Source organism: Rhinolophus hipposideros (genome assembly GCF_964194185.1).
Source record: "Rhinolophus hipposideros genome assembly, chromosome: X".
NCBI lineage: Eukaryota > Metazoa > Chordata > Mammalia > Chiroptera > Rhinolophidae > Rhinolophus > Rhinolophus hipposideros.
Window position 1 is genome coordinate 46,776,991 of NC_138046.1, and position 23,227 is coordinate 46,800,217.

The 23,227-nt window shown below is 40.7% G+C and overlaps 1 protein-coding gene across 2 annotated transcripts in view; it reads left to right on the forward strand.

Moving 5' to 3' along the window:
- The window catches only part of CHRDL1 (chordin like 1), a gene marked incomplete at its 5' end in the record, with an annotated part of 187,614 nt that extends 184,213 nt beyond the window's left edge, over positions 1-3,401 (forward strand). For both annotated transcript variants that reach the window (XM_081043672.1, XM_081043671.1), the window contains one exon: positions 968-3,401. In XM_081043672.1, coding sequence (XP_080899798.1) covers positions 968-1,098 — 131 coding nt within the window. In that variant the 3' untranslated portion in view covers positions 1,099-3,401. The remainder of the gene's footprint in view (positions 1-967) is intronic.
- Positions 3,402-23,227: the final 19,826 nt, after the last annotated feature.

Consider the following 23,227-nt stretch of genomic DNA (forward strand, 5'->3'; position numbering starts at 1 on the left):
CTTGGTCTAGGAGTTCTCCAGGTGTAATACCATGAGCACAGGAATAAAAAGAAGACTGAAGAGGCTATCCAGAGTGAGAAGTTTGTTGTGAAGGTTATTTCACAGAGTAAGATGATAGTAGGAGAAGGAAGATCTTGTCACTCAAGCACCAGGAAAGTTAGAAAAGAAATGGAACAGAGATGTGGGGTAGTTTCCAGTGCTCAGCACACAGTGTGCACTAAAAAAATGATTGCTCAATTAGCATGACAGAACGGGGGATAGAGAAGTTGGTAAGGACACTTTTTTTGGTGTGTGGAGTGTGGGGGGAGAGAAGAAAACGGAATGGAAGGGATATAGCCATGTTTACCCAGAGTGGAAAGGGATCAGATGTGAGATATGAGAATGGAACTCTATAAAGGAGCCATAGGAGGGGAGGGGTGCTAAAGAGGGAGAAAGGACAGCCTGTGGGCATAGGAGAAAGCAGAGGTGAGCAGTTGTTAACAAAGGATGGCAGGAATAGAGAAAAGAGCCGTAAATAATCAAGTAACCCCAACCAACATTGAGGCCCCCAAAAGTAAGCAAAGTCCCAGTAATTTACCAGATAGTGTTTTCCAAAGTACCTTATTTGACTTGGTGCCAAGTGAGCCACCTAAATAGTAATAACCTGAGAGTGGAGCACTTCACAAATGTTAAATATACTGTAAAAATTCCAAGAATAATACTTTTACTCTTGAGGAGTCAATTACATATTATTCTTGGGATTCTTATGAATGTTGCGTGTCGAAATGAAAATTCCATGATCTGTTTTCCATATCTGTCCCCAAGAAAGTATTTTGGGGGCGGTTCTGCTGAAACCACTTGACATTCGTATCCCAGCTCACCTGGTTGGTCCATGTGTGAGTGAGGAAGGATGGGGAATACTGGTTGTACTCCTAATTGGCTCTGCTCAACTCTTACACCTCCCTGCCACTTTGTGTTTGCCTTTTAGGCCAGTGGAAGATATTCACCGAAGGAGAAGCTCAGATCAGCCAGATGTGTTCAAGTCGTGTGTGCAGAACAGAACTTGAAGATTTGGTGAAAGTTTTGTACCCGGAAAGGTCTGAAAATGGCCACTGTTAGATGAGACAGACAGTATTGGATAGGGTAAAGAAAGAAAGCTCAAGCAGCAGCTGGAGTGCAGGCTTATTTTGTTCAAGTCAACAATGCTCTAAAAGCCAAACTCAAATGCAATTAATTATTCACGCCATGCAGAGCATAATTTGCTCCTTTATGTTGAGTGGCGTGTCAGCCCTTAAACATCTCCTCCAAAGACGCTAAAAGAGTCTTGAATTATTTGTAGGAGACAGAGGGATAGAACACCATAACTCTGTTCTAGTTTCTGGAAGAACCACATTTCTTTACAGGTTAAAGAGTAAAAAGAAACCCAGGGTTTCTATTAAGAAAGTCATTCCAATGAAAGATAGAGAAGGGAATTGCTTCTTAGTAGGAGTTCGTTAGTACAGAGAAATATTTGTATGATATTATAGTCTTAAAATTTTAGAGTGCTTTATGTTTTTGTTTTAAATTAACTCCCCTCCTCCCACACACACTAAACTATAGCTTTCATTCTGAGGCAAGGCCACCAATGACTCTCCTCTTATTTCCTTGGCCTGGCTCCCAAATAGCTTGGTGGTTGTTGGTACTTAGGAGGATAAAGAAAGAACTGTGAGCAGAAGGCTCTGCCCTTGAATCTGTGGTGTGATTGTTGAAGTCACTAACTACGGTGGCAGAGTGAGGAATAAGATCACCATTTCATGGCCACATTCACTTTGAAGCGGTAAATAATTTCCCCCACTTCCCTTGTGTCCCTGAACCTATAGAGCCTCTATAAAGAAGTTAGAATTGGGTAAAATTTTCAGAAACTGAATCCATGTAAGACAAAATGATTGTTAAATAAAGGAGTTGATAGACGTCAACAAGGCCATCTTTGTGTTTTCAGGTCAATACAACTCACCAATTAATAGTACAAAATTCACTAATTTTCTAGTCGAAATTCTCTAGTCCATAATTCTCTAGTCCCAAAATTTAGGTTAAATGATTAAATTCTAGAAGTCCTTAAAAGGGCAATTTTCCTTCTCTAATTACAGGAGTTGATTTTTACTTTGCAAAGGGCCATAGACCTCATGAGCCTCTGAGTATCTGCTCTTCAATTAGGAGAATTATTGCTTATTTAGGGAGATGGTAATTCTGATACAGATCTTTATCCTAAATCTCCCTGCCATTCTCATCTCATCCATCAAGCATGGATTTGAATCATGGATTCTATAGAGGGCTGCTCCAAAAATGTCTGTTTGCAGCCCAATACCAGAGCATAAATTATCCATTCTGAGGCCTGGTTTTAAAAATAATCTTTATGTCAAAACTATAAATTCTCCACAGCAAGGGTCAAGCCTGCTTTCTAAGTTGGTGCAAAAGCAATTGCAGTTTTTGCAATTATTTTTAACCTTTTAAACTTCAATTACTTTTACACCAAACTAGTATCTCCTCTGAGGGCCATGAATGAACTCTAGTGAGTATTTAAAAGTATTAAGGACCAGAAATCCTGTATTTCCCACTCAGCGACCATAGGTGAGAAGAACACTTTTTTTTTCTTAGAGTATTGGACACCAATAGGGAAAAATGTAAAAGGGCCAGTTTTTATGTCAACCTGGCATAAAGGAGTCTGTTCTCATATAAGAGACACAGGGGACTTTTGGCCAGTCTCTCATAGGACAAGCCTCTTACCAGCCCCTCACACACATTCTCCTCAGGAAAGGGAGGTAGGAAAGACATTCAGGGCTGATAGACTACGGAGCATTATTGGGGAGAGGGTGTTTAAGAAGCTGCTGTGTCCTTCCCAGAGGTGGCAGTATTTCCATAGTGTGGAAAAAAGTAACTGGTTCCTAAAGCAAAGCCATAATTTCTCCTTCTTGATGACTCACCCCAAATCCTTCCCACTCAGGTGTTCTCTGAAAGCTCAGCCTTCAGGAAACACCCAGAGAGCTTCCCTAGATAGACTCCTGCCCCTAGGTTATGGGTCACACCTTTACAAAGTGCTGTGTGAAGCAGGAGCTGGGGAGCTATGCTGCACCAACATAGAAACCTTCCCATGTTTGGTAGTATGTAGAGAGTAGGACATAGGGAGAAGTGGCCAAGAGCCTGTAGTTAGTAGAGGAATGGATGTGGTTCTTCTTGTGTATTTATTTGTATTATAAACACTTGGAACAATAAAGACCATAAGCACTAGTTAGTGGTTATAGCCATTTTATAGTTAACTCATGTAAACAAATAAGAGTAATATAACAGTATTATCTTTTCACTGTTCTCACAGGACATGTACCTAACTATGGTACTTATTTAAGAAGTCACTGTATTTCTGGATTTTTAAATTAATAAAAAAGTTAATTTTTAAAAATCATGTGCAATAATGCTGCATGAGTGATTGACTCTCTGGTCGATGCTGACCTTGGACTGGATAATAGGTGATGGGTGGGCCTAGCTGTTTCTCACTCAACTTGATACCACAGCCCCTCACAATACAGCATCATGGCTAAAAGTGGTAACTTTGAAGTCAGACTACTGGGGTTTTTTATTTCAGCTCTGCACTTACTAGCTGTGTTTGTCAATTTCCCAAACTATAAAATGGGGATAATTGCCATACTACGTTGACCTATACCTGCAATCTTAGAGTGAGGTACAATGTCAATGCATGTAAAGTGATTAGTGTCTGGTACATAGTGAGCAGACCATGGTTCATTTATGACCATGGATGTTCAAGAGTGACATGGAACTGAAAATGGCCATTGATTTCTGACTTCCCCTTAGGCCAAGACATTTAAGAGACTGGGAACAGAAGGCCGTTGACTTGGATTTCAAGAGGGCCTCAATTTTGGTCTGCTGCTCAGTGGTAGATTTGTATAGGGAACAGGGTAAGAGTTTTGTCACATATGTTGATCCAAATTAAAGTCTCTCAAACCCCTAATACCAGCTAGATTTGTGCTATCACAGAGGCCAAGATACAAGAGCTGAAATGACATAGGGCAGTAAAGTATGCATTGGTGTTAGCAACACAGAAGTCATTGCTGGTGAAATGTTGGGGGAGTGGTAAAAGCAGAGGCCAGAAGTGAGTGGGGAGATAAGGAATTGGAGACAGCAGTTAGAGATAACTCTTTGGAGAAGCTTGATGACAGAGATAAGGTGAGGAAGTAGCTGTAGAAGAATATGAGGTCAAAGGAAAGCTTTTGTCTTCAATATGGGAGTTATTTGGCCATGTCTGAATACTGAAGGGAGGGACACTATAGAAAGAAAAAGATTGAAATTAATGGGAAAAGGAGGGTTAACCTGTTTTGTGAGGTATATGAGAAGCCATGCCCCCATACTGAGCCTCAAAACTCACAATTCTTGACCCACCACCAGAATAGGATGTTGGCCTTTGACTGCCAAACCCTTACTGTGAATGAGCTGAACCTAGTTCCCCTAAGCTCTGTTAGCTTGGTCCCCGTTACACCCAGAATACTATCTTCTGGAATGGTGGGCTATAAATTTCAATATTACTCCACCTCCATTGGAGGAGCCACGCATAACTCAAACCAGGCAGCTTGGCTCCATCAGCATTCTTCCCATCCCCTGAACACCCACATCAAAATTGCACCAAGTCCTATCAATTTGCTCTCCTAAATGTAGCTCAAGTTTATTGGTCTTTGCTCCTATTTCCTCTTGCAGGATCTTTTCCTCTCTCTAGTCTCCACCCTCCAGTTATTCCCAGGAAGCCCGTCATATGAGCCCAAGGACAACTCCTGCTGCTACCACATGTTGCCTACCTTGTTGTGTTTTATTTTTTCCTTTCTTGCTTTGGCCCCCTTCTGTGATAATCACTGTTAAAAAAAACATGGCCACCCACTGTCTCCATCACCACACGTATCTTGACATTCACTACCACTGCCAGCTGTGATATTGGTAAGTGCTCCTTCTGCTGGCCTAAAGGTAACACCATGGTGATGGTGCTCTGGAATTCTCAGTGTTCCCCAGTGGCACCATATCCTGTGCACAAGTGGAGAGAATGCCCTCCACACCTTTAATGTTGGTCACTGTGCATTAAACCGGTTAGCACATAGTTCCTGAGTGTGTATTATGTGGATCAAAGCAGAGTCTTCCTATACCTCAAAGTCTCCCGGAATTTTTCATAGAAACAAATCTTTCAGGTTTCATTTTCAGCCGTTTTCTCAGGGCTCAATTGCCAGTATGCAGAAGCTGTGCTGAATGTAAGCCTCCAAGAGAGACATGAGACTTTCCTCCTAATTCATTTCCCCTTTGGTGCACATGTACTGCTTCCTTCCTGCACTGAATCCCTCATACAAAGTGACTTCAGGGGGCCCACACCACCAGTCTGCCAAACAAGCGTGGGACTCTAAAACCTCTAAGTGGGAGAGATGAGACCTTGAAAGCAGAGCTCCAGCCACAACACACAGTTTCCCAAGTATTTCATACACATTTATGACATTGTGTCCTTCCATGTGCTCTTCCCACCACTAGAATGTCCTTTCCTCTTCTTTGCCTGGCAAACTCCTACTTATCTTTCAAGACCCAGGGCCAAGCAGTCCTTCAGGACATTTTCTCTGTACCCCACTCTAAGAAAATCGAATAAAATCTGGGATAATAAATACAAATGAAAAAGTGCTTCTTTGCATTACAAAATGATTTGCCATGAGTTCTTTTTTAAAATAACTGAGGACGGACAGGTGGCTCAGTTGGTTGGAGCGCGTCCTCTCAACCACAAGGTTGCCAGGTGACTCCTGCAAGAGATGGTGGGCTGAGCCCCCTGCAACTCACAACGGCAACTGGACCTGGAACTGAGCTGCGCCCTCCACAACTAAGATTGAAAGGACAAAAAAATTGATTTGAATGGAGCTGATGAGTCCTGGGAAAAACATAACTACTGTTCCCCAATTTTAAAAAATGTCATGGAAATGCACACTGTCCCCCAATGAAGTCCTATTCCCCTTCCCCAATAAAATCTTTAAAAAAAAAACAAACTCAAAAATATGGGATTTAAGAGAAAGACAAGTACTTATGATCTCACTTATATGCGGAATCTAAAGAAAAGAATATGTGAATGAACTAATCAGAGACAGTTTTGAGGACACAAAGAAAAAACCGAGAGTTGTTAGATGGGCGGGGGGGGGGGTTGGGGATAAGGGGAAAGGTGAAGGGATTGGGAGGCGGCTGGTGGCCGCAAGATGGCCTCAGGGTTTTCTGGAAATTAATTTGGGGAACTTATTCAATAATGTTGTAGGGGTTTTGTTGGGTATCCGATGGGCATGCGTCCTATTTGGGAGACCACCTCAGGGATGGTGTGGATGACTGATGGGGGCGTTGTGCACCAGAGGCTAAACATTAATGAATGCCAACTATAATTCTATGTGTGTGATGTGATGGCTGGGTGTGAGGTCGGAGGGATGGTGGGTGGGGGGAGGGGGGTTCACAATGTGAGGGATGTAGATGGTGGGCATCTAAGTATTACCTTGTCTTGTACACCTGAAACTAATTAAAAATAAATAAATAAATAAATAAATAAATAAATAAATAAATAACAAATAAAAAAAATGGGGTTTAGGTGTAGGATTTTTTTTTAAGTGCTTAAAGCAAGATGTACCTGTATTTGTGGCACAGGCCTCACAACTGTGAAGGATTCTTGTGGATGATAAGTAGTATCTATATTTCTGCATATACTGTGTATATTGTGATTCAGTATTGATAATAGCTATAGTACATATTACAATACTTTTGTCTTTACCCATATATGTGTGCGAATAATTAGACTCTGACGTGGTATGTATGGCACTTTCATAAAATGGAAAATACTAGAGAATCAAGGCCTGGCTTTAAGTTAATGCAGACAAGAGGAATTTTGAGTTGCTTCCAAGTATAAATAGTCCCCAATCTAGGAATAAAGTATTGGCCCAAAGTTTAGAATCCAGCATGCATTTTCTTATAGAAACATCATTCTATTTGACACTCAGATTTCCAAGCCAGTCTATACAAGCCTCTTGAACCCTGAATGGAGCCAAGTTATGTATAGTGCTAATTAGTACCTGTTTAAGCTTAGACCTGGGGACAAGGACTAGTGGTGAGGAGAGAGGAGCAAGCAAGGAGTTTCCTTTCACTTTTCAGGGTGGGACAGGTGGGAGGGAGTGAGGAATAAGCTCTACACAAAATCTCAAAGAAGACAAAGTTTGTCCTTGACAGCTTCCTCTCTCCATTTCATCACATACTCTCTAGGTCCACAGTGCTATCATTCCGCCCTTTGCGTAATCCATCTATCCCAGACACAGGCCTGCCTTGCTCCGCAAACAACCTCAGGCTCCTCCATTAAGTACCTCACTCAACAATCAGAACCTGAATCCCTTCAGGGCAGCTGTCTGAGCCTTAGAAGGAAGCAGGTTTAATGAAGCAAATGAGAGTTGCTTAACCCTCATATAGCCATTCACTTTTAAAGATTTTTTTACTCTTTATTACCCTCAAAATGAATTCCCCAATTACAAAATTTCAGGCAGAGGGTTGGAGTGAGTGAAAACCTTCCAGCAATGGAGGCAATACGAGGGAGTTGTGTGTGTGTGTTGGGGGTGGAGATGGGGTTTGATATTTGGAGGGATGGAGATAAGTAACACCAAGTAAGTAAGCCACATTTACCTTTCCTGCCTGAGTATCTGCAGTCCCTACCTCCACCCCTTGTAAACAGCACTGATGCCGTTGCTCCTTTTCCAGCTCTTTCCTTCTTTCACTTCTGAATCAGCTCCTTTTCTAAAATGCCCAGGTTTAGGTTTCTTTATTGTGGGGCCTAGCAGCCCTCATGGCCATAGAGACCCTTGTGAGGGTCTCTATGCTGCTTTTCTGCTAGTGCTGTTCAGAGCTGTCATTGCAGCTGTCCGTTGGTATTCACTTGGCCTTGGCCCTGTGCCAGCCCTAGGACAGAGCACTCAAAAACAAATACGGAAATTCAGGAATGTACTGGTATAGGGAGATGACTTCATCAGGAGGAATAAGACGAAAAGGAAACTGAAGAAACGCTTTAGCCATTGTCAGTCCTATGATCACCATCAAAATTAGTAATAAAATAAGAACTTTGGGGTCAAACATAGTGAGGAGTCCACTCCCATCAGGAAACCAGGAGAAGACAGGGTGTTAATACATGCAAATAATTCACATTTCTTTCCCTATTCTTCCTTTTTCTGACATCTCTTAATCTCCCTATCTTTACCTATAAAGTGGGGATAAGAATAGTCCCTACCTGTGGGGATGAGGAAGAAAGGGAAGGGATTAGACAGCATAAATTGGTAACTACAATATTGCCACGGGAATATCAAAGACAGTTTGGGGAATATAATCAATAATGTTATAAACATTTTCTAGGGTGCCAGATGGGCACATGTCTTATTAAGGAGACTACTTCATGGACGGTGTAAATGCTTGACCACTGCACTGTACACCTGAAGTTGAAGTTCAATAATATTGTATGTCAACTATAATTTAATATATGTTTACAAATTAATATATAACTTCTATATGAATTTATTATATATAATCTATATATAATTTATTATAAATTAATATATAGAGTGACATAAAAATGGCGGCAGCGGGGCACATTTTCTGAGTTCTCCTCCGGATCTTATTACAAACGGGACATATAACCCATCAAACAACTCTTCGCTCATCACGCAGAACAGCTAAGAGACTCCTAAGAGACTCGGGGAAGGATTACTTGAAGGTGCGCAAATTGGGTGAGCAGAGGAAGAAGGAAAGGAGCGGAGTGGAAACGTGCGGTCTCGTGGTGGAATCAGGCCGGCGGCAGCTGCGGCAGCCGCGGTAAACCGCAGCTCTAAAGACACAGGGAGATATAGTACACGCAGAACAGCGGGGAGACTCGTGGAGGAATTACCTGAAGGTGAGCGCTGATTGCGAGCAGGGAGGAGGCAGGACAGTGAAGTAGAAGCACGCTCACCCACCACGGCCTGCTGGCGACCGCAGCTGTGGCACCCAGGACGGAGCGCAGACTCCTGGAAGAGCCCAGGCCGACGGCGACCTCTGCGCGAATCTCAGGACAGAGCGGAGACTCGTGGAAGGTTTGCTTTGGGGTGCGCTAGTTGGGCAAGCAGGGGAGGAGGGAGGACGGCAAGAGGAAATGCGCTGTGCTCTCCCCACCCCCCACAGTAGAGCCGCGGCCCTGTAGCGTGCCCACAGCAGCAGCGGCAGGCAGCACCCAGGGCTCTAGAGTCACACGGGAGCCCAGGGTGCAGCGGAGAGCGCAGGGTCCAGGAGGTGGGCTCTTTCCCTGCGTCCCACAGCTGATCACTCCCGCCGGGGTGGGCAGTTCTTGGGCCCTAGGGCAGACAAAGAACTCAGACGCCACACCTGGGCCTCTCACCGCGCTTTTCGAACCCTCCCCCCGCCCTTCCAGAGACTTAAACTGACCCCTGAACTGAGGAGTAGTGTCAGATTACAGAGGGGCGTCTGTGCTCAGGCGCTGGGAAGATTGGCAGCCAGCTCTGACCTTCGGAAGAGGCTGGGAGGAGGGGATTTTCGCTGGACGAGGAGACAGGAGACTCCCACACCCCCAGCCACCACCTTTTCAGGCCTGCTAGAGGAGAGTGACGTGGCTGGCCTGGGAGAGAGAAGACCTCTCCATCCCCAGCCCCCACCCTCTCTGGCTGGCCTGGGGCGGGGCAAGGGCAACCGCGGAAGCACTCCCTGAGTTCAGCAGTAAGCGGCAGACGCAGCTCCCAGCTTTCAGCAGCTTAGAGATCTCCTGCCTGCCCCCTCCCACACACCCACGAAAGGAGGACCCTAAGATTCAGGAGTACTGGGCACAGGGCTGGTGGAGCTACTCTCAGCGTGCATTTGTGCAGGAAAGGACAGAAACTGCACGGTCTCTCTGAAAACTGTCATCCAGACCCCTCAGCCCCTCACATTTAAATCTACACTCCCAAATTCACTCTGGGCACCAGATGACCAGCGCTGCCTGCGCAATAGGCAGGGAACTCTTTGGTACAGCGGAGGACAACCTGGAGATTACTTGGTGGGCTTAAGCCAAGACTGGTGCTGCTTTCTGGTTTGCTTTGCTTGGTGTTTGTTTTTTTTTCTGCTTGTTGTGATTTGCTTTGTTCTGCCTTTTTTTCTTTGATATCTTTGTCTATGTTGAGTGGGGATTGTCGGTTGTATTTTACATGTGAATGTACTTGATTTGTTTTCTTTGTTGTTGTTGTTGTTGTACTTGGTAACTTGATTTGTGCTGAAACTGCCTTAACAGGGCCCAGCTTTAAGAGGCACAAGATTCAACATATCCAGAAGCCAACTCTGGACCAAACCAGAGTATTACCGGGTTTGACCAACAAGTCACACACCCAGAGGGAATTCTCTGAAGGCACAAGAGCCCATAGAGGCCAAACCTCATTTAAGTGGCCAACCCTCACCCAGCAGAACACCCTGCGGTGGGCAGAGCAAAGTTTCACAACTAGACGGCCTAGGAGTTAAACTCACCTACTCACAAGCAAAAAGCAATCAAAGTTCTTCTTGAACAGGACGATATACTAAACACACGAGCCTCCTGTGGAGCACATGCAGAGAAGAACGAAGTAGTCCAAGTCAAATATAAAGGACATATACTACATAAGATAACCCAGCAAGAACTAAGAGCTCTAGGGGATCATCCTAATACATCAAAGCAAACACAGAGAGTCAGGCAGAATGGGGAGACAAAGAAACATGTCCCAAATAAAAGAACAGAAGAAACCTCCACAACTGGAACCAAATGAAGCAGAGGTAACCAACCTGTCAGAGACACTGGTGAAAAGAATGTTTAAGGAGCTTAGAGAAGACATAAAGAAGGATATAGAAATCATAAAGAACAACCAGTTAGAACTAAAAAAGGATGTAGAAATCTTAACAAACAACCAGCTGGAACTAAAGAACACAATTACCGAAATTAAGAACTCACTTGAAGGAATGACCAGCAGGTTAGATGAAGCAGAGGATCGAATCAGCGACTTAGAAGACAAGTTAGCAGAGATCACTCAAACTGAACAACAGAAAGAAAAAAGAATAAAAAACAATGAAGATGGGTTAAGAGACCTCTGGGATAACATCAAGCGCAACAACATGCGCATCATAGGAACACCAGAAAGCGAAGAGAGGAAGCAGGGATTGAGAACATATTTGAGGTAATAATGTCTGAAAACTTCCCTAACCTGGTGAAGGAAACCAACATACAAGCCCAGGAAGTGCAGAGAGTTCCAACCAGGATAAACCCAAACAGGCCCACACCAAGACACATTATAGTTAAAATGGCAAAGCTTAAAGACAAAGAGAGAATCTTAAAAGCAGCAAGAGAAAGGCAGAAGGTTATGTACAAGGGAACTCCCATAAGGCTATCAAATGACTTTTCTACAGAAACATTGAAGGCCAGGAGGGAGTGGCAGGGGATACTCAAAGTGATGGAACACAAAGGCCTACAACCTAGATTGCTTTATCCAGCAAGACTATCATTTAAAGTTGATGGAGAGATAAAGAGCTTCCCAGAAAAGAACAAACTGAAAGAATTCATTACAACCAAGCCAGCATTGCAAGAAATAACTAAAAGGATTTCTGTAAATAGAAGAAAGATGAAAACAATTTACTACAAATTTAAAAACGGCAATAACTATGTACCTATCAATAATCACTTTAAATGTAAACGGATTAAATGTTCCAATCAAGAGACATAGGGTGGCTGAATGGATAAGGAAGCAAGACCCTTGTATATGCTGTATACAAGAGACTCATCTCAGATCAAAAGACACACACAGGCTGAAAGTGAAAGGTTGGAGTAAGATATTTCATGCAAATGGAAGTGAGAAAAAAGCTGGAGTTGCAATACTTATATCTGACAAAATAGACTTTAAAATGAAGAACATATTAAAAGACAAAGATGGGCACTATATAATAATAAAGGGATCAATCCGACAAGAGGACATAACCCTAGTAAACATCTATGCACCTAACATAGGCGCACCTAAATATATAAAACAGGTACTGATGCAAATAAAGACAGAGATCAACAGCAACACTATCATAGTAGGGGACTTCAACACACCTCTGACAACAAGGGACAGGTCCTCCAGACAGAAAATCAATATGAAAACAACAGCCTTAAATGATACTTTGGAGCAGTTGGATTTAATTGATATTTTCAGAGCATTTCACCCCAATGCTGCAGAATACACGTTCTTCTCAAGTGCACATGGAACATTTTCCAAGATAGATCATATGTTAGGACACAAAACAAGCCTTGATAAATTTAAGAAAATTGAAATCATACCAATTGTCTTCTCTGACCACAGTGCTATGAAATTAGAAATGAACTACAGGGAAAAAAACCAGGAAGACACACCAATTCATGGAAGCTGAATAACATGTTACTAAATAATGAATGCTCAAGCAGCAGATCAAAGAAGAAATCAAAAGATATCTCGAGACAAATGAGAATGAGAACACGAAGACCCAAAATCTATGGGATGCTGCGAAAGCAGTCCTAAAAGGGAAGTTCATAGCACTGCAGGCCTACCTAAAGAAACAATAAACATCGGTAATTGACAGTTTATCTTCACACTTAAGGGATCTGGAAAAAGAACAGCAAAATAAGCTCAAAGGGAGCACAAGGAAGGAGATAATAAGGATCAGAGCAGAAATAAATGAAATAGAAACCAGAAAAATGATACAAAAGATCAGGGAATCCAAGATCTGGTTCTTAGAGAAGATAAACAAAATTGACAAACCTTTAGCCAGACTCATTAAAAAAAGGAGAGAGAGGACCCAAATTAATAAAATCAGAAATGAAAGAGGAGAAGTGACAACAGACACCACAGAAATACAAAAAATTTTAAGAAATTACTATGAGCAACTATATGCCAACAAATTTGACAATCTGGAAGAAATGTACAATTTCCTAGAGGCGCACAACCTTCCAAGGCTAACTCAAGAAGAAACAGAAAGCCTGAACAGTCTGATTACCACCAGGGAAATTGAATCAGTAATCAATAATCTCCCAACAAACAAAAGCCCTGGACAAGATGGCTTTACAGGTGAATTTTTCAAAACATTCAAAAAAGAAGTATCACCTATTCTCCTCAAGCTCTTCCAAAAAATCCAGAAGGAAGGAAGACTCCCAAACCCTTTTTACGAAGCCACTATCACCCTGATCCCAAAAGCAGACAAAGACACCACAAAAAAAGAAAACTACAGGCTGATATCTCTAATGAACATAGATGCAAAAATTCTCAACAAAATATTAGCAAACAGAATTCAGCAATACATTAAAAAGATCATACACCATGATCAAGTGGGATTCATCCCTGTTATGCAGGGGTGGTTCAACATCTGCAAATCAATTAATGTGATACACCACATTAACAAAATGAAAAATAAAAATCACATGATCATATAAATAGATGCAGAAAAAGCATTTGATAAAATACAGCAACCTTTTATGATAAAAACCCTTAAGAAAGTGGGAATAGAGGGATCATATCTTAACATAATAAAGGCCATATATGACAAACCCACATCTAACATCATACTCAATGGGGAAAAGCTAAAACCATTCCCCCTAAGATCAGGAACAAGTCAAGGTTGCCCACTTTCTCGACTTCTCTTCAACATAGTGCTGGAAGTTCTAGCCACAGCAATCAGACAAGAGAAAGAAATAAAAGGCATCCAAATTGGTAAGGAGGAAGTAAAATTATCACTATATGCAGATGATATGATACTATATATAGAGAACCCTAAAGACTCCACCAAGAAAGTATTAGAACTGATAGATGAATTTAGTAAAGTAGCAGGATATAAAATTAATATTCGGAAATCAGTTGCATTTGTATATACCAATGATAAAATATCAGAAGGAGAAATTAAAAAAACAATTCCATTTACAATTGCTCCAAAGACTATAAAATATCTGGGAATAAATCTAACCAAAGATGTAAAAAATCTGTACTCAGAAAATTATACGACACTGAAGAAAGAAATGAAAGAAGACATAAATAGATGGAAACACATTCCATGTTCATGGATAGGAAGAATTAATATAGTTAAAATGTCCATACTGCCTAAGGCAATATACATATTCAATGCAATTCCTATCAACCTACCAACGACGTTTTTCACAGAAATAGAACATATAATCCTAAAATTTATATGGGACCATAAAAGACCCCGGATAGCCTCAGCAATCTTGAGAAATAAGAACAAAGTGGGAGGTATAACGATACCTGATTTCAAACTATACTACAAGGCTACAGTAATCAAAACAGCATGGTACTGGCATAAAAATAGACACATAGATCAATGGAACAGAATAGAGAGTCCAGAAGTAAATCCATGTCTATATGCCCATCTAATCTACGACAATGGAAGCAAGAATGTACGATGGGGTAAAGACAGTCTGTTCAATAAGTGCTGTTGGGAAACCTGGAGAGACACATGCAAGAAAATGAAGCTGGACCACCTCCTCACACCATATACCAACATAAATTCAAAATGGCTTAAAGACTTAAATGTAAGATCTGAAACCATAAAATATCTTGAAGAAAATATAGGAAGAAACTTCATGAACATTACCCGGAGTAAGATTTTCACTGATATATCCCCTCGCGCGAGGGAAGTAAGAGAAAAAATAAACATGTGGGATTACATCAAACTAAAAAGTTTTTTCACAGCAAAGGAAACCATCAATAAAACAAAAGGGATTCTACTGAATAGGAAAAAATATTTGCCAATGATATATCTGATAAGGGATTAATATCACAAATCTATAAAAAACTTACTCAACTCAACTCCAAAATAACAAACAACCCAATTAAAAAATGGGCAGAGGACTTGAGGAGACATTTTTCTAAAAAGGACATACAGAAGGCAAGAAGACATATGAAGAAATGCTGAACCTCACTAACCATCAGAGAAATGCAAATAAAAACCACAATGAGATACTACCTCACCCCAGTCAAAATGGCTATCATCAATAAATCAACAAACAACAAATGCTGGCAGGGATGTGGAGAAAAGGGAATGCTAGTGCACTGTTGGTGGGATTGCAGATTAGTGCAGCCACTATGGAAAACAGTATGGAGGTATCTCAGGAATCTGAAGATAGAACTACCCTATGATCCAGTAATTCCACTCCTAGGCATCTACCCGGAGAAATCCAAAACTCCAATTCAAAAATCTTTATGCACTCCTATGTTTATTGCAGCACTTTACACAATAGCCAAGACATGGAAACAAACGAAATGCCCATCGGTCGATGACTGGATTAAGAAGTTGTGGTACATTTATACAATGGAGTATTACGCAGCCATAAAGAAAAAAGAAATCTTATCATTTGCAACAACATGGATGGATTTAGAGAACATTATGTTAAGTGAAATAATTCAGAAAGAGAAAGACAAGTACCATATGATCTCACTTATATGCAGAATCTAAAGAAAAGAATATGTATATGAACTAATCAGAAACAGTTTTGGGGACACAAAAAACCGAGAGTTGTTAGATGGGCGGGGGGGGTGGGGATGGGGGGAAGGGTGAAGGGATTGGGGGGCGGCTGGTGACCACAGGATGGCCTCAGCGTTTTTTGAGAATTACTTTGGGGAACTTATTCAATAGTGTTTGGGGATTTTGTTGGGTGTCCGATGGACATGTGTCCTGTTTGGGAGACCACCTCAGGGATGCTGTGGATGCCTGGTCATGGCATTGTACACCAGAGGCTGGACATTAATGAACGCCAACTATAGTTTTATGTGTATAATGTGATGGCTCGGTGTGAGGTCGGAGTGGTGGTGGATGGGGGGAGGGGGGTTCACGGTGTGAGGGATGTAAAATAAAATTAAATAAAACTAAAAAAAAAAGAAAATGCAACTTAAAAAAACAAAATAAAATAAATTAATATATAATTATATATATATATATATATATATATATATATATATATATATATATATATATATAGTCACAGGATATGGAGTACTGCATAGGGAATAGAGTCAATGGAATTGTAATAGATATATACGATACCAGAGGGTTAATAGATTGGGGGAGGAAGGTTATCACTTTGTGAGGGGTGAAATGTCTAACTATTAACATTGTTTTTTACACCTGAAACTAAAAAAAGAAAAATGAAAAGAAAAATAAAGTCCCTATTTCATAGGGTTGTTGTCAGACTTAAATGAAATAACGTAAAGTGCTCATAATAGTGACTGGCACATAACAAGTGTACAGTAAATTCCATTTTTAAATTAGGTGAATCATTTGTTCTTGAATTTTAATAATTCAATGTGGGGAGAAAGTAGTCAAGGCTTGGGTTATTTCAGGCAGAAAGTAGAACTTGGGTCTGGTTTTGCATGAGGTGCCAACCTGGGATAGCTATAAAGGAGAAGCCTTTTGGAGATCCTGGTCTAGAAAAGGATAGAGGATGTCGTCACAGAATTTCAGCCAGGATTTAGCAAGTGCAAGACCCTGATTTTTTATGCCACGGAAAGGAAGAATAAATTTACCTGCCAGAAACTGGGAGCTGTAGCCATAGCATTAGTTTTAAAATGTAATCACATGACTAAAAGTAGGAAAACCTGGTTGACCATGTTTTTTTGTTCTGAAAAATGATCTGGGGGTTGGTGTTTATCATAATTTCAATAAAAACTCACAGTGTGACATGTGATATGTCTATGTCCAACATTCATTAACTTATAGGCTGTAGTAACAAGAAGGCTTCCATTCATTCATTTATGGAACCCCTACAGAGGGCTAGGTACTACACTTGGTTGTGGAGTTCCAATGGTGAAAAATATAGACCTGATGTCACCTGCACAGAGATTATAGTCTACCTGGGAATACAGAAACTGAACAAGCAATTCCAAGTACAATAAGTGGTATGAAAAATGCAAGTCCAAGGTGCTATAAAAGTGTAGGTCATAAGGACCTGTCCTAATCATGGAAGGACAAGGAATATTTACCTGAGGAAATGATATTGAAGGTGAGGCTTAAAGATGATTTAGAAGTTGGAGCTCCACACCATATTTTGTTTTAAAACATGGTTTCACTGCTTTAAAAGAGTTTGAACAAGCATCAGCCTAAAGCACTGATTCTTCAGGTGATTCCCGTTACAGTGTAGGTGATACTGGTAGGAAGAGCTGAGTACCCACTATAAGTCCTCCCCTGTAGGGAAATTCCAACAAGGAAAATATTAAGCAGTGCCCTAACTCTATGGATCACAAGACAGGGAAATTTTGATGGGAGGGAAGGGATATGAATCTGAAGTATTATCTGAAAAGTCAGCCTTAAATGTGACTTTCCAGAAGGAATGAGGAACAATTAAAGTGATGGAATGGTGGCAGTGGAGCATCAAAATATATTTTATCACTGACATTGTTTGAAAGAGCATAGTGATGATAAAAATCTAACCAAATTTTAGGGTGTTCTACTATAGTTTTTAAATTCTGTACAGACAATGCACCTATACACTATGTATACCCTCCCACCATTCAGCCCCCCCCCCCCACCACCACATACCACTAAGTGGCAGTTAGCCAGAGGTTGGAGAAAGACACAGATGTTTTCAGCCCAGTTCTTATGAGCCTTTACTTTGCGATTCTAAGAAAATCAGCTCTCTGCAGTACCTCTTGAAATATGGTATCTTCTTAAATAACTGAAGTCATTGTACACTTATCTTGTTAGTGCCAAGGAAAGTAGCCATTTATGGCCCTGAGGTTATGTCAGGCAGAGAGGAGAACTGAGACAATCAACTGGTTTTCAGGCAACCCAAAACTCCCTTCTACAGGGACTAGCAAATTGTTTCCTCAAATGTCTCTTTTGCGTTGGCTAGTAGAGACCCAGTCTGAGTATAATTACTCTTCTGGATCTGAAACAAAAACACAATCACATGGGGTGGGATTGGAAAGAACCAGATATTAATGCCAAACCACAGTCAGGGGGATGCCTGGAGCAAGACAACAGGCTTGAGAAGGCTCTGATGCAACGCAATGGGGAAGGAGGAGAGTGTTTGGTTGAAAGGAAAAGGTCATTGTGCATTTGAAGTCAGAGCTGTGGCCTATGGCATGCCCCAAAGTTTTGGAAACTAAGGACAAGCTCCAAGAATATTGAGACATTCTGGCAACTTTGGAGAGGGAACCCCTCCAGAAAAACAAGAAAGAATATGAGCTGGTTCAATAGCTTTGGATAGAAAATGGAACTATGGGTTGGATGGAATGAGGAAGATTTACAAGTAAGTATAGGGAAAAGAGTCTCTGGGAAAGAACAAAACAAAGGGAGAAGTTAAAAAAAGGAGTCTAAAGTAGTCTGGTAAAGTTTTGGGGGTAGACATTGCTATGTCATTGTCCTTACAACAAAGAAGTGGGCAGGCTAGGTATTGGTCACATATTTGTCAGCCCCTCCTCCCTTTTAGTCTCCAACCAGGGTACTCAGCTCCTCTTGTTAACCCTTGAGTGTCTTCCAACACCGAAAGAAGCTGGAGAACATTTGGGGTCTGGATCTTTGGAGTCATACCAGCCAAACAATAATGCATCAGAGTTTGACACTATCATAAGTAAAAAAAAATCAACTTCCCCAAGCACACATGACACCACAAAGGCTGACCTCTCTAGTCCACTAGACCTGCTTGGGGCCATTTCTAATCCCCACTCTGCTTTTAAGGTGGAATTGTTCAATAGCCTACCCTAAAGCAATCCAATCAATTCACACTATTGCGTTAATGACTGTTGATAAGTTGATGCCCTACAAAGTGAAAATTCTGTCTCCTATGAATAAAAGAAAATATTGTGTCTTTTGTTTAACTCAGTGCTTCCTCAACTTTTTCTGATTATCCCATGATTGTAGTTCTACTTTTCATACCTACTGATTGAGAAACTATATAATGAAAAAAGTTATTAGGAATTCAACCACAGGTTTAGAAGGTTTTGTGCTTTATTAGTCACAACAGCAGCAGTCATCGATGTTTTAGAAATAGCAGTAAATATATGCATAGGATATATTTATTCAAAATAAAGACAATACCTAGTTCACAGGTAGATTTGCAGGTCCCTCACAAAAACTCGTTGGTTAACTTGAGGCTTGTAGCCTCAGAGTAAGAACCACTGTCTTAATCACAAGAAATAATTGAAACAGGAAGTTTAATCTCTTTGAAAGTTTCATACTGAAGATGCCAGCAGGGTAGGGTGGACCCTCTCACATGTACCTCACAGATGTAGTTTCTGTAGAAGGTCTGGGCAGGGCTAGTTAATAGCTGATGAAAAAAAAATGCTCATAGTGTCAGATGGGTACTGGACTTATCCAGGGGATCACTTCATAAAAAATAATGCTCATGTTTCAGGGGGCCACCCTAAATGTTCATTTGAAGGACTTCCACAAAGACCAATGCTGGAGGAAGCTGGTGGAACTTTCAGAGTTTGACTTTTGGGAGCGGAGGTGGCCAAACAATAGGCCATTAATCAAAGTTTGATTATTGTCACAAACACAAAAGAAGCAATTTCCCAAAACAGGGCTAATAGAGAAGAGCTGCACAACTCTGAATATACCAAAAAAATGGCATAATCGTACACTTTAAAGGGTGAATTTTCAGAAAAAGTCAAGAACCATATGATTTCACTGTTGTGTGGGATATAAAGCTGAAATCAACAAAGGAATAGGGCAAACTAACAAAAAAACAAAAACTCATAGACACAGAAAATAGATTAGTGGTTTCCAGAGGGTAGGGGGAAGGGAGGTGATAGGTGATGGAAAACAATGTCAAATATATGGTGATGGAAGGACAAATGACTCTGAGTGGTGAAAATGCAATGTGATATATAGATGATGTATTACAGAATTGTACACCTGAAACCTATGCAATTTTGCTAACCATTGTCACCCCAATAAATTTTAATTTATAAAGGGTGAATTTTATGGTATGTGAATTGTATCTCAACAAAGGTGTTATTAAAAAAATACTCAACCACAAGTGTCATCAAGAGTATTGGGGTCAATCCAGTTGCTATATTATAACTGAGTCCATTATACTTCAAATATCCAGGGCCTGTGAATTTAAGTTGTCCTCAGCTCCACAGAAAGCTGACTCCAATTGATGTCATCTATCTGACTTTTATATTCTGAGAAGATGATGATGAAAAACATCAGGTATTGAACTGGAGTGGTTAAAACACCGGTGTTAAAATCAGACAGCCTGGGTCCCTAGCGTTGCTCTATGACCTTGGGTAAATCATTTCTCCTCTCTGAGCCTCATCTTACTATTTTATTTTATTACTTGCTCTTGTCTCTTGACGTTGCTTTGAGAAATAAATAAGTTAATGAATACAAAATGCTTAGCATAATACAGAGCTGATGCAAACTGACCTAAGTTACTTGGTAATGCACAACTCTTATTTGGTAAACAATGATAGCTGGCAAACAAGATTGAATTGGTGTAGTCTAGCTCCTCCTCTATGCTCTCCCTAACAGATTATAATAAAAACAAGGCCTTAGATAAAATTCTGCCTCATCTAGACATTATTCATTAAAAAGTAGACACAGCACAGCATAAAACCAGTTCTATAAGCGTGATGAAATTCCAGATCTCAGTCCATTCAAGTGCTCTGAGCACATCCTATGAAAGAAAGATAAAGCACATATTCTCTAGTTATCATCATGCAGTCAGAAATTCTCCTAAACTAATGGCTTTGCACATGACTCATTCAGGATTAAGTTACTCGTGTCATCCTGTAGAGTATAGAGTAAAAGCCTTGGCGGATTCTTATACTCTGTGCATGCAAACATAGGGAATGTCTTCAATTTATTTTAGCTAATCCATATGCATTGAACATATTTAATTTTATAAATACGAGCCCATTTCCAACATTCATCTTAATAACATGACAGTTTCACCAATAAAAGTTTTGACGTACAGTCTGCTAGTAGTTAGCAAAATGTCAGTTTCTGAATGAGATATCAATAACAAAAGGACTTATAATAGCCATCTCTGTAATTAATACTTTCTAATAAATTCTCTCTGGATCCTGGACTATACCCTCTTAAATGTATACTCAACTCTTTAATTAATATAAAACTCTTCAAGGCCCATTTTGCCTAAGTTGCAGAATTATAGGCATATAATTCTTTGTTTCCTTTTTCATGCCTGTAGGTTATGTAGTGATAGCTCCTCTTTCATTACTGATATTGGTAATTTGTGTCTTCACTCCTTTTGTGTTAGTCAATCTGGCAAAAAAGTTTGTCAGTTTTGTTGATCTTTTCAAAGAACCATTTTTTAGTTTCATTAATTTTATCTTGCTTTTCTGTGTTTAGTTTCATTGATGCGTGCTCTTATTTTTATAATTTTCTTCTGCTGCTAGCTGTGCATTTAATTTGTTCTACTTTTCCTCATTTCATAAAGTAGAAGTTTAGATTACTGATTTTAGATCTTACCCATTTCTATATAAGCATTAATTGGTATAAATTTTCCTCTAACCAAAGGTTTAGATCAAAATGGCAGCGTGAGGTGACCCTCTATAAAGCTCCCCAGGAATTTACAACTAATTGAACAACAATAACTTCAAAAAGGACTCCGAACACAGCAGACAGGCAAGATGAAGCGGCCAACTACTGAATTCACCTAAAGGTGGCCGAATCGCTCGAGCGGGGGACAAGGGAAGGGAGAAGTGCAGAGACAGAGACGAGTGGGTGCATGATGCAGACCTGGCTCAGTGCTCTGAGCTTGCTGAATCCCAGAACCACCACAGCTGTGGGAGAGGAAAGAACTCGGACTGCTAGGGCTCCACTTATGGCCCAAATGCTGAGGGGGAAGCATATAACACGGCTGAACCCAACGCTCACAGCAAAGACCTCTGAGAAAAGACTGAGGGAAGAAGGCTGAAAACAGTGGTTTAAGCCTTCACCGCTGTGCGGAGAACAGAAGCCTTAGGCACAGAGACTACCCGCCCCCTTCATACCCTCCCAGAGCTCATCCCGCCACCACCTGCCCGGTGCTAGAAGCTAAACCGTAACAGTGTCAGATCAAAAGAACAGAATATTTGCTGTTCTGAGAACTGGACCGCAGACACAAATTCACAGCACAAGTTTCATCAAAGGAGAGGGAGCTGTAGAAGCAGGACCAGCTGTGGTGGTGGTCGCTGCAATTGCTCTGGGACACCTCACACAACTCACCCCACCCCTGATCCCACCTATCTGGGCGGATCCCTGCAGCAGTAAACAGAACTGCTGAAACATACAGTCTCTGAATCTGGTGCAGGAAGAGCTTAGGAATTTCAAAAGTTCTCCACATACCCACCAGGACACTATGCCCTGTGACCCAGGTGAACTATTAACAGAGGAGAAGCCCGGCGCCCAGGGAAACCCCGCATTGTGTGAGAAGCTGGAATAGTGCAGAGAAAACATAGCACTACCATGTGGGAGAGAAAAAAAAGACTGCAGTCGGAAAGAAAATAAAACATTCTACCAATAAGTAATGGAAAACAAAAGAAAGAACTCTTCCTATCAACCTGTAACAGAAGCCACTCCTGTAGATGTCTAGGAAGAGAAATAATAAATCAGTAATTGCCATGAATAACCAAGGAAACAAGACAGCTCATAAAGAAAGTGAAAAGTCTCCAGAAAAAGAACTTAAAGATATGGAAATATGCGACTTAAAAGAGAGAGAATTCAAGACTGCAGTTTGGACAAAAACTCAACGAGATGCAAGAAAATACAGAGAGACAGGTCAATGAACTCTGAAACACAATCAAAGAAAAACATGAGCATTTTACCAAAGAGATTGAAATTTTGAAAAAGAACCAAATGGAATTTCTGGAGATTAAGAAAAAAATAGAAGAAATTAAGAATGAAATAACCAGCTTAGGTAGTAGAGTTGACCAGATGGAGGCAAGACTCAGTGACATCAAAGATAGAAACCTGGAAATTACAAAGATGGCAGAAGAAACAGATTTGAGACTTAGAAGAAATGAAAGAACTCTACAAGAACTTTCTGACTCCATCAGAAAGAGCAATATAAGAATAATGGGCATACCAGAAGGACAAGAAAGAGACAAGGAAAAAGAGAACATATTCAAATAAATTGTTGATGAGAACTTTCCAAACATGTGGACAGAAATAGATACTCAAATCCAAGAAGCAAATAAAACACCTAATAACCTCAATCAAAAAAGGCCTT